Source organism: Triticum aestivum, chromosome 5D (genome assembly GCF_018294505.1).
Source record: "Triticum aestivum cultivar Chinese Spring chromosome 5D, IWGSC CS RefSeq v2.1, whole genome shotgun sequence".
Classification (NCBI taxonomy): domain Eukaryota; kingdom Viridiplantae; phylum Streptophyta; class Magnoliopsida; order Poales; family Poaceae; genus Triticum; species Triticum aestivum.
This window is the reverse complement of record NC_057808.1, coordinates 353,573,569-353,583,181: the sequence shown is the minus strand read 5'-3', so window position 1 is coordinate 353,583,181 and position 9,613 is coordinate 353,573,569. Positions and strand designations below refer to the sequence as shown.

The following is a 9,613-nucleotide window of genomic DNA, read 5'->3' as shown; positions in this document are numbered from 1 at the left end:
GAGCGAGGCGGCTCTGGCAGCGACGGCGGGCGGCGGCGCGGGTGGCTCGGCGTGCGGTGGCGGCGGTGCGGTGCGGGCGGTGGCGGCTTGGGGCGACGGCGATTTGTGAGGAGGAGGGGCGGAGGGGTCGACTTTTAAAGGCCCGGGGGTGGCCGACTTGGAGCAGGGCCGAGCGGCGACGGCTCCGACCCAGACTCCTAGACGGAGTCCGGTGAGGACACGGGCGACGCGCGGGGAAGGCGGTCGGCGGCTGGGCCTTGGCCTGGCTTCGGCTGGGCCAGCCCAGTCGGCACGCGCGAGAACTTTTTTTTAAATTGCTGCAAAGAAAAATACCAAATAAAAGAAAAGAAAATTCCTAAAATTCCAGAAACAATTTTCGCCGTCCTCCCCTAATATTTAGGACAAAGTGAACATTTTTCTGGGCTAAATGCAGTTTTTAAAAATGCACATTTTTCCTAATTTAACCGAATGAAATCTAAATAAAAAATTCAAATAAAATATATATTTTTATTCAAAATTATATTTCCATTATTTCTTAGCCATTTTGAAGAAGTCATATTATCTTCTCTCATTATTTTATTTATTTTGAAATAATTTCGAATAAAACCACTTTGATCCGATATGCCAATTTTGAAAATTCAAAAATGGATTTTTATGAAAACTTCCAACTCTCTCAATTGGTCCTTGAGTTGCTTAAGGCTTCTAGGATCAAAATGTCCAAATAAACCAAATCCAAAAATGCACAAATCATGGATGCATATGATGACCTAATGATTAACATCCAAATTGAAAATTGGGATGTTGCATCTTCCACAAGAACCCCCTTCACAAAATCATTTCGCTTCATGTATAAAACCATCCCCTACATCTAGAAAACAACCAAATGTAACTCTTCCATAGAATAAGGCTTTGTTAATTTGCCATCTTTTAAGTTAGAGGTTTTATGAGCATCATAGATATTTAAAGTGATTGTTGTTTCCTCAGCATTACCAAAAAGTTTTTACAAGAATCAGTGATATATTTGAGAAGATTCTCCTCCCCTTCATCACTCCCTCCTCTTGATCTAGATAAATAATTCTATTTTTTCTTCTCCTTTCATTAACTTTGGCATGATAATATCTAGTGTTGTAGTTCCTATAATTTCTTTCTCTTTGTATCTTTGCAGCCACTTCTATTCTTCTTGTTTCAAAATTTTCCCAAGCTCATATCTAAGTTTTTTCTGCACATTTGAGTCATATGCCTTCAAACCTTAGCATTTCTATCAATGATGTCCCATTGAGCAAGTAACCCAGTTTTAAATTTTCTATATACATCATCAACATTTTTATTCCACCCCCTAATTTTCCTCCTCAAAGTTCTAAGTCGTTGTTGCCATTGTTCAATGTTATAACATTCATAATGATCATCCCAAATTGTTGAAACAAAATTCTTAAAACTCTCTCTCAACATCCAAGAATTTTCAAACCTAAAAATGGGTTGAGTAACACTATGAGATCCAGTGTCAATAATCAAAGGAGTATTATCGGACACCTCTCTAGCTAAGAAAAAAGATAATGCTCTTCCCACTCAGGATAGATTAACACCCATCTAAAAAATATTATGGGTGCATATTGTTCTTCCCAAACCACAACAATCAACAATTTACACCATAAGGCCACATGGTGCACTCCACAAATGACAATAATTAACAATAATGTGGTACCTATCACATCATCCTTTTGTTAACGAGTCAAACCAGAAACTTAGCCTAGCTTGTTGAACTCATTATGTTAACGCGAGGTCAGATTAAACCTTGGCTCCACATTAGTCAAAGAGTTTGAGCCCAGTCACGAGCTACTAATGTAGGAACGAAGTACATCTACCAGAGGGGAGGTGTGAATGGGAGATTTCAAATTTCTTTCAGAAACTTCAAATCTCTCAGAACTCGTAGCGGAACAAAAATGAACAGTGAACAAATAACAAGAAAAAACTACCAAACGAGAACTACCACACGCATTGAGAATCAATCATATGGTCAAAACATAATTAACAACAGATGCACGAATGTAAATAGAGTGAAGAAGTGACCAGTGTTGCTCGATGGCGACGAATGATTTGGTAGACCAGTTCGCCCTTCTGCAAAAGGACTACGTCTGGTTGGAAGGGTTCGTGATTGAACAAAGAAGATAAACTCTATTTGCCCTATTCTCCTCGACAACCGATTCATCAATCAACGTCGATCACTCGCGGTAGATACTTGAGGTGGTCTCCAAACCTTCACATACTTTGTATTCGTGAACCGCAATTACTCTTGGTTACTAAAAGACTTGACACCTAACCGTCTGGAGAGTTCACAGCTCTCAAGAGTAATAGGCGGATCATACTGGACTTAGATTCGAGTGATGCTAAGGACTACCTAATTTTTCGGCTCTGGATTATTTCTCTTGGTGGGTTTTAAACTCAAATCACTCAGGGAGGGGTGCTCACACAGTCTTCTTGAAATGACACGGAGAAACCAAGAGGGTGCACGTTGGAAGGGGTGGGCCATTTATAGCCACGGTCTTCTCAATGGGGAAAGACCATTTTGACATGACTACTCAGCCAATGCCCAACCGACACATAACCAACGGTCAGAATTTTTTAGCACAATAGTAATATTACTTGCGGAGCACGTAATTCTAACTCCTCGGTCCGAATCAAGTCTCTCGCAGCAAAGAAGAACTTCGTCTCTTGCTGGCGAGTATAAATTTGAAACACAAAGATATTTCTCTCAACACACATAGATTTTGGGTTTAGCATGAGCGAACCGTAAGCTTCGAACACTATAACCCTCATAATAGTATGGTGGTCCTATGATTCAAGAAACAGAAAGAAGAACAACGGAACAAATGCTATGTCTTTGCTTCTTCAACTTCTCAGCTGCAGTCAATTTTTTCGAACAGTCACCGAACCAATTGCTTCAGGTCAACAATTTTGGGGGGTCACTTCCGACAGACATAGTCTTGGATGATAATCTTCACTACCTCGCAGGAGATTATCTTCAGAGTTTGTACCAAACTCCACATGACTTCACAGATTTGTCACTCTAGGTGCACTAGCAAACATATTAGTCTCATACTGTTTATGACAATAATCTCCAAAACATAAGGAGGCAAATTATTGCACTAACAACTAGTTTTGCTCGCAAGCTTCACATGTAATTTCCAGTCGTAGTCTACTCTACACTACTGTAGCATCAGGCGAATGAGAACAATGATCAATATTGAAACATCTGTTAGTTTGATAAAAGCGGTGATGAAGACTAAGTACTAATAAAACACATATTTTATCTAGTTAGTCGCTTAATGCTAACTAGACGAGCTAAGCTCAGCTCTCTAATTTATTTTAGTTTTTTAATATAAAAACTGGGTTTTCTCAGAATTTCTAAACAAAATTAAGCAAAATTCATAAAATCTGATTTTTTTAAATAATAATTCAAATCATGTTCACTGTGCAGTCTGAGAAACTTTTAGGCCATTTCACCCAACCATTTTAATATTTGGAAAAATTATATATGATCCGGTCAAATTTGGCTCAAAATTTGACAACTTTTTTAAAAATTGGAAAATATCTAGTAATTCAATTCATGCTCAATTATAAATGTAGGAAATTTGCGGACCATATTGTACTGTCATTTTAAAGTCTGGAGAACTTTTGGATGAGGGTGACTTGAGTGACTTACCAAAAAAATCCAAACTGTAAAACGGCTATGCAAAATAGGTTGAAAATTTTCATGATTGGTTCACGAAGATGGACTAAATTACTTGATTTTTTTCATAAAAAATGGAAAATATTGTTGAATTTTGAGCCAAATTTCAGAATTGATTAGTGAAGTTGATTAGAACTACTTTTTTTTTTGCAGTTTTTTGTTTTTTTTCATATCTCTGTCTTTTTAAAATTTAAAATTTCTAGAGAGCTGGGCAAAGATGTCACTCCCGTCTCTGAAAAGTGGGACCTGCTCATCATATTTCACATTAAATGACTAATCAGAGCAATTATGCGTATCTTGTTACTAGAGTTTTGTGTTATCTCAACCCTAAAAATTGTTTGTTTGTGTAAATTTTCTCTCTCTTTCTTTACAGTGACGTTATTCAGCGAACATTCATTGGGGTGCGTGGTAAACCGAACGTTCTTTGGGGGTGCGTGCCGAAACGAACGTTTTTTGCACAATCTATGCATTAGGAGCACGGCAATTCTTCAAGGGAACAGGGCAATTTCGTACAAAATCCTCTGTTTGCCAGAAATTACCATGAATTTGTGAACAAACTACCATGTGCTTCAGAAGAATTTGCCATACAAAACGTTTGCAATTGCCAATGTCCCATAGCAAATGTAATGTTCGCTGGCTAATGGGGCCCTTTCTTAATGAATTACCCTTGAAGGGATTTTGAATAGTATAACAAATTTGGGGGTATATTCCATTGCATACCAATATACTATATATTTCACTTGACCGTTTTAAACTTTTCACCCGACCCTTCCCCGACCCTCGCGTCGCCCGAGCCGGGCGACTCGGGGGGAACCCTGCTCGCCGGCGGCCCGCCCCCACCTCCCTCCCACCCCGCGTCTCCGTCGCCGGAGGGCCGGCCGGCGAAGCCGCGCCGGGCCCTGGGATGGCGGCGGCGGGGTTGTTTCTCTTCCCCTCGCCCCCTGCCCTCTCCTCATCCACTCTGCCCCCTCCCCCAGATCCGGACCCTGGCGGCACCGGCGGCCTCCACCGGCGGCAGGGGCGGCCTCCCCCGGCGCGTTGACTGCTTGGGTCGCCTCCCCCAGCTGCGGTTCCTCTGCTACGGTCCGCCCCAGACGAGATCTGGGGCCACCCCGGCTGGTCACGGTGCTCCCCATCTCAACTCGCTGCGGCTCCCCGCCCCCGCTCCCCCGACCCTCCCCATCCCCTGGTTAGGCTTCGGGTCGACTTCTTCGGGAGGCGGCCATGGAGGTGCTTGGTTGTGCCCGGCGGCGTCTGCTCCCTATAGCGCGCCGGAAGTTTGGCTGCCCGTGAGTCCTCTTCACCACCCACCCCCGGCAGGGGCGGCTTCGGCCCGGCGACCATGGACCTGCGCCCCTCCTGTGTTCGTGGCCGGCCGGCGTGGCTTCGGATCCAACGAGCCTTGGAAGCTGCGCTCCTTCCGGCCTCTTCGGTTTGTTGACTCCCTGGCATCACCGCACCACCATCACCGTGCTGGCGCCCTTGGTTGGCCGTCCATCCCGACGCATCGTCGATTCCGTCACGCTTCGAGAGCTGCGTCCTCTTCCAGCTCTTTGAGCAATACGGCGTCCCTGCTGCTCCGGTTCCGGTGGCCTGGATTTGCGCTCCCTTTCGGATTCTGGCTCACCCGGGTCTCCGGCCACCGTCGCATCCCCGTCGCCTTCATTCCGCTCAGCCACACAACCTTGCCCTCCTCCGAGGCCCGCGCGTCCGGCAGCGCCCGGTGCCTCCTTCGGCTTTGGGCGTGGCTCCCCTTCCTACAGTCGCAGCTCCGGCCTATGATAAACTTCCGCTTCTCCGGTTCGTGTTCCGATGGCTTGGGATTGCTCGGATTTTGGTCAGGGAGAAATCCCTGCATCCTATGCTGGCAGCGGCGACACCCGCGGGTGCCGTTCCCTTCTTGGAGGCGCTGCCATCGGCGACTTTAGCTGTGTTATCTTAATTTGGGTCGAGCATCTCATGTCTCTTTATTTCCGGCACCATGTTCACGCCTCTTGCGTTCGTGTCATGTGTTGTACCACCTCTTATATTCATTTTAACTTCTTCTATCAATGAAATGATACGCAAAACTTTGCGTATCGCGAAATTTTTTTTTACTTGTTCATACGTATAATATTAGCAGTATTTTGTTTGGAAGTCTAGTTTGAGAGCCATTTTCTCGTTTATCTTACGCTATGGTAATAGCTCGCTCCTACATTTTGATCTCGTTGAACGAATCAGACGGACTGAGCGAGAGAGAATTCAGCGAGAGTGCTTTCAATTTCAGAGAACCGCATATGAGATGAGCAGCAACAAAAAATTTGCACAGCGTAGCCCCACTGCCCCAGCACAGCAGCCGGCTGCTCCTGTACAAAAAGAATAACTCGAATCGAAGCTAGCCGTCCATTTACATTCGGCTGCTCGATCGATCCCTCGTGGATGCTCGGTTACCACAGCACGCTGGTGACAAGGCAGAGCGCGAACACTCTGATGACGTCGCTGAAGTGCCGGCCCGTGGAAGGAGCACCGGCGACGGCGTCCGGGCTGGCCGTTGGTGCCGTCCCAGCCATCGTCGGACTGTTGATTCCCCCCTCCGACGGCATCGGCGCCGGTGAAGGGCCGAGGTACGTCTCGAAGAAGGACGACGTCGGCGGCGGGATCAGCGGCGGGAACTGGTGCGGGACTGCACACAAGAACAGCACGATGTTTGAGCCAACGACCAGCACTGGAGTATTGATTTACAGTTACGGGAAACAGATGGAGAAGAGCGGCAAGAAAATTACCTGGGCATAGGGGCTTGAGCGCCGTGGTTAACCTGAAAGAAAGATGCAGAGATGAAACGGAACTGTCAATGAGTTGCAGAACGTGATGGAGTTGACATGGCATGGCGCTGGATTGGTTACGTGGTGAGGATGGTGCCGTTGGCGTAGCCGCCGTAGCCGCAGGAGGAGACGCTGCAGCCGGCGCCGGTCATGACGAGGGTGAAGTTGCCGAGCATCATGCTGCTGTTGCCGCACTGCATGCTGGAGCACGCCGCGTCCGCCAGCGGCGCCGGCACGCAGAACAGCCTGCGGCGAGGATCGAACGACGGCGTCAGTAATAAAACTTGGTAAAAAAGAAAAGATCGTTGAACGAAGGCAGGTCCGCGATGGTGCCTACTCCAAGTTGGCCGGACCACAGCTGCACTGGACGCACCGGTCGGCAGTCACTGCGTAGGTCCCGTTCGCCACGGCCAGCCCGTGGTCGGAGGTGAACGTGGGGAACGACGAGGTGCACGCTGCACAGGGACACGAAAATGGAAGGATGTCAGGTTGTCAGTAAGCAGCAGATGGTAGGGTAAGTTGCAATGACAAGATTGGAGACGAGAACAAGATGCATATCCTCGTCCTGTTTGCCGACTAGTAAGTATGGTAACTAGTCATTGGTTAATAATCGATGCTATCCTCGTCCTGTTAGCCCATGATCGGACGGAGCATCTGGGAATAGTGATGGATCCAATTTTGTCCTCGCTTTCTTCAGAAAAGACAGATGAGGTTTGCATACCCCATCATTTTATCAATGGCAATTGGGGGTACATGATGAACAAAATGGCAGGAAAACTGACAGTCAGAGCACTGCTACCAGTATGACTCTGAATTGTTTACTTCTGGAAAACCTCATACTACGATTTGGTTGTTTGGTATTCGAGGACAACTATGGGGATTTTTTGTTCGAGATTCAGTATGGGGGATTTAAAATGGCTCATATGTCTGTTTCTGAATCCGGCAGACTTGATTGTCAAGACGTTGCACTACCGCCAAACCAAACTAAGTTTGAACTTTGAAGTGCAAACATCAAGTTGGTCATGGACACTGATGATCGATTAGTCTAGAGCTAGATTGCCACAACAATGGTTTTTGCCAGAATGGCATCGGTGTCTGTCAACTAGAGTGCGTGAGTAAAATATACCACGGAGTAAATGTTTACCGACCAATTTTGTCTGCAAACATCGGATCTGACCAACCAACCACGGAGCTACGTGCAGTGCAGTGCTGTCAGTTCTCTCACCAAAGCAGAACAAACAAAACCAAAATTTACCGGATCTCCAAGAAGAGGCAACAAAAAGGACTCACCTGGCAGCGGGAGCACGATGATGTCCCCGGCGGCGACGTCGGCGGTGGCCATGTCGTTGACGCTCATCACGTCGGTGGCCGTGGTCCGGTACCTCTTCGCGATGGCGGGCACGGTGTCCCCTCTGGCCACCACGTACGTGAGGTACACGGCGGGCACCCCGTTGTCCACCCCGCCGAAGCACGCGCAGTGCAGCGGCACGTGGAGCGCGGTCCCGGCGTCGACGGCGACGTCGGCGTCAGCGTCGGGGATGCCGTTGGAGTCCCTGATCCAGTCCGGGGCGGTGAGGCCGGCGTAGACGCGCGCGGCGATGGAGGCGAGCGTGTCCCCCGGGCGGGAGACGTAGCGGGCGGAGGTGGCCCTGCGGACGCCGCCGGAGCAGGCGCAGGGGACCGGCACGCGCAGCGCGAGGCCGGCCGGGAGGATGCGGCCGGCCGGGCCCGGCACGGCGAAGTCGATGGCGTTGGCGGCGAGGATGGCGAGCGGGTCGGCGGCGAAGAGTGCGGCCAGGTCGGCGAGCTTGAGGTCGGCGTGGAGGGTGTAGGAGAGCAGCGCGGGGCAGGCCGTGGCGGAGGCGCAGGGCTCGAGCAGCGCGGGCTGCCGCGCGGAGGCGACCGCGGTGAGGAGGAGCAGGAGGAGGCGGCGGTGGAGTGGGGTGGACGGGAGTGGCATGACGGTGGTCGGGGAGCGCGGAGGCGTGTGGCGTGTGGGAGTGTTGACTTGGAGCCTCGCGGTTTGCGGAGGGTGGCGACTGGGAAACCGATGGAATGGAGACCTCGCGAGGCTACGGAGCAGGTCGGCCACTGCGCCCCGGATCTCGTGTTCGCTGTTGGGCGACGATTCAGACGCGGGAACCGTTTCGCGCTCTCACCACTCGTTTTTACGTTTGGGTCGAGATCGAGCAAGTGTGATTAGTCGAGCCAAGAGTGTTAGTGGAGGCAGCATGTACGGATATCTATCTAACTGCAGCGGACAAGTCTCATGTCTGATCCAAAGTTCTACGCCGCTTGCGTGTATTGCTAAAATGGTCGGCAGGCACGCGGGTTCTTCAGCCAATTGCTGCTACGAACCGCGGAGGATTCAGATCTGCTCGTGTGGTTTGTAATTTAGTCCGCTTCCTGACTAGGCATGCACGATGTCGTTTCATTTGCGGTCCAGTAGCATCTCCAACGGCTAAAAAAAAAGAAAAGCTCAATAAGGGCACCTTCAACGTCGATCCGCAAATTTCCTCCCGCATCCATTCAACACTGTTTGCATACATTTCAACAACTTTTTAAACCAACCAGATGAAATTCGTGCAAACCGGACTGATTTTGATATAAACCGGAAGAGATTCATGCAAACACGGCGGATTTGATATAAACATAGCTGCGATGAGAGTGCGTCCACATATAAAAGACTTAGTCACTATCAATCAATCTGCTTTCATCCATGGAAGAAGCCTCCATGACAACTTCCTATTGGTACGGCAAGTAGCGAGGAAAATCGCTAACAAGAAAAGCAAAGGTGTATTCTTGAAGCTTGATATTTCAAGGGCATTTGACTCGCTCTCATGGCCGTTTCGATTTGAAGTACCGAGAGCAAAAGGAATCGGAGATAATTGGATCAAGTGGCTGTCAATACACCTACAAACTGCGTCCACAAAAGTTCTGGTGGATGGGATCCCGGGCAGGGGCATTATACATGCTTGTGGTCTCAGACAAGGCGACCCCATATCCCCCCTTCTTTTCGTGATTGCCATGGACGCCCTCACGGCAATCTTTGAGAAAGCTTTGGAAGAGGGCGTGATTAGCTCAT

At 48.6% G+C, this 9,613-nt stretch overlaps 1 protein-coding gene across 2 annotated transcripts; it reads right to left on the bottom strand.

Moving 5' to 3' along the window:
- Positions 1–5,953: 5,953 nt before the first annotated feature.
- Positions 5,954–8,708, bottom strand: LOC123124888 (lysM domain-containing GPI-anchored protein LYP4). 2 transcript variants are annotated; one of them, XM_044545433.1, is made up of 5 exons: positions 7,819–8,708; positions 6,902–6,983; positions 6,610–6,774; positions 6,490–6,521; positions 5,954–6,389 (listed from the first exon to the last, which is right to left on the bottom strand). In XM_044545433.1, the coding sequence occupies exons 1-5, from the start codon at positions 8,486–8,488 to the stop codon at positions 6,154–6,156; spliced, it is 1,185 nt and encodes a 394-aa protein (XP_044401368.1). In that variant the 5' UTR covers positions 8,489–8,708; the 3' UTR covers positions 5,954–6,153. The 2 variants fall into 2 exon arrangements, with proteins under 2 accessions (XP_044401368.1, XP_044401367.1); XM_044545432.1 differs by having other exon boundaries at positions 6,866–6,983; positions 7,819–8,700.
- Between the last annotated feature and the right edge of the window lie 905 nt (positions 8,709–9,613).

What these genes read in the sequence shown, in the direction of transcription:
- LOC123124888 (XM_044545432.1), bottom strand. Translation starts at nt 8,488, where the DNA reads ATGCCACTCCCGTCCACCCCACTCCACCGCCGCCTCCTCCTGCTCCTC. An exon ending in AACGGCACCATCCTCACCAC is followed by an intron (nt 6,522 to 6,609) that starts GTAACCAATCCA and finishes TCTTTCTTTCAG; the next exon opens with GTTAACCACGGCGCTCAAGC. An exon ending in GCTCAAGCCCCTATGCCCAG is followed by an intron (nt 6,390 to 6,489) that starts GTAATTTTCTTG and finishes TCTTGTGTGCAG; the next exon opens with TCCCGCACCAGTTCCCGCCG.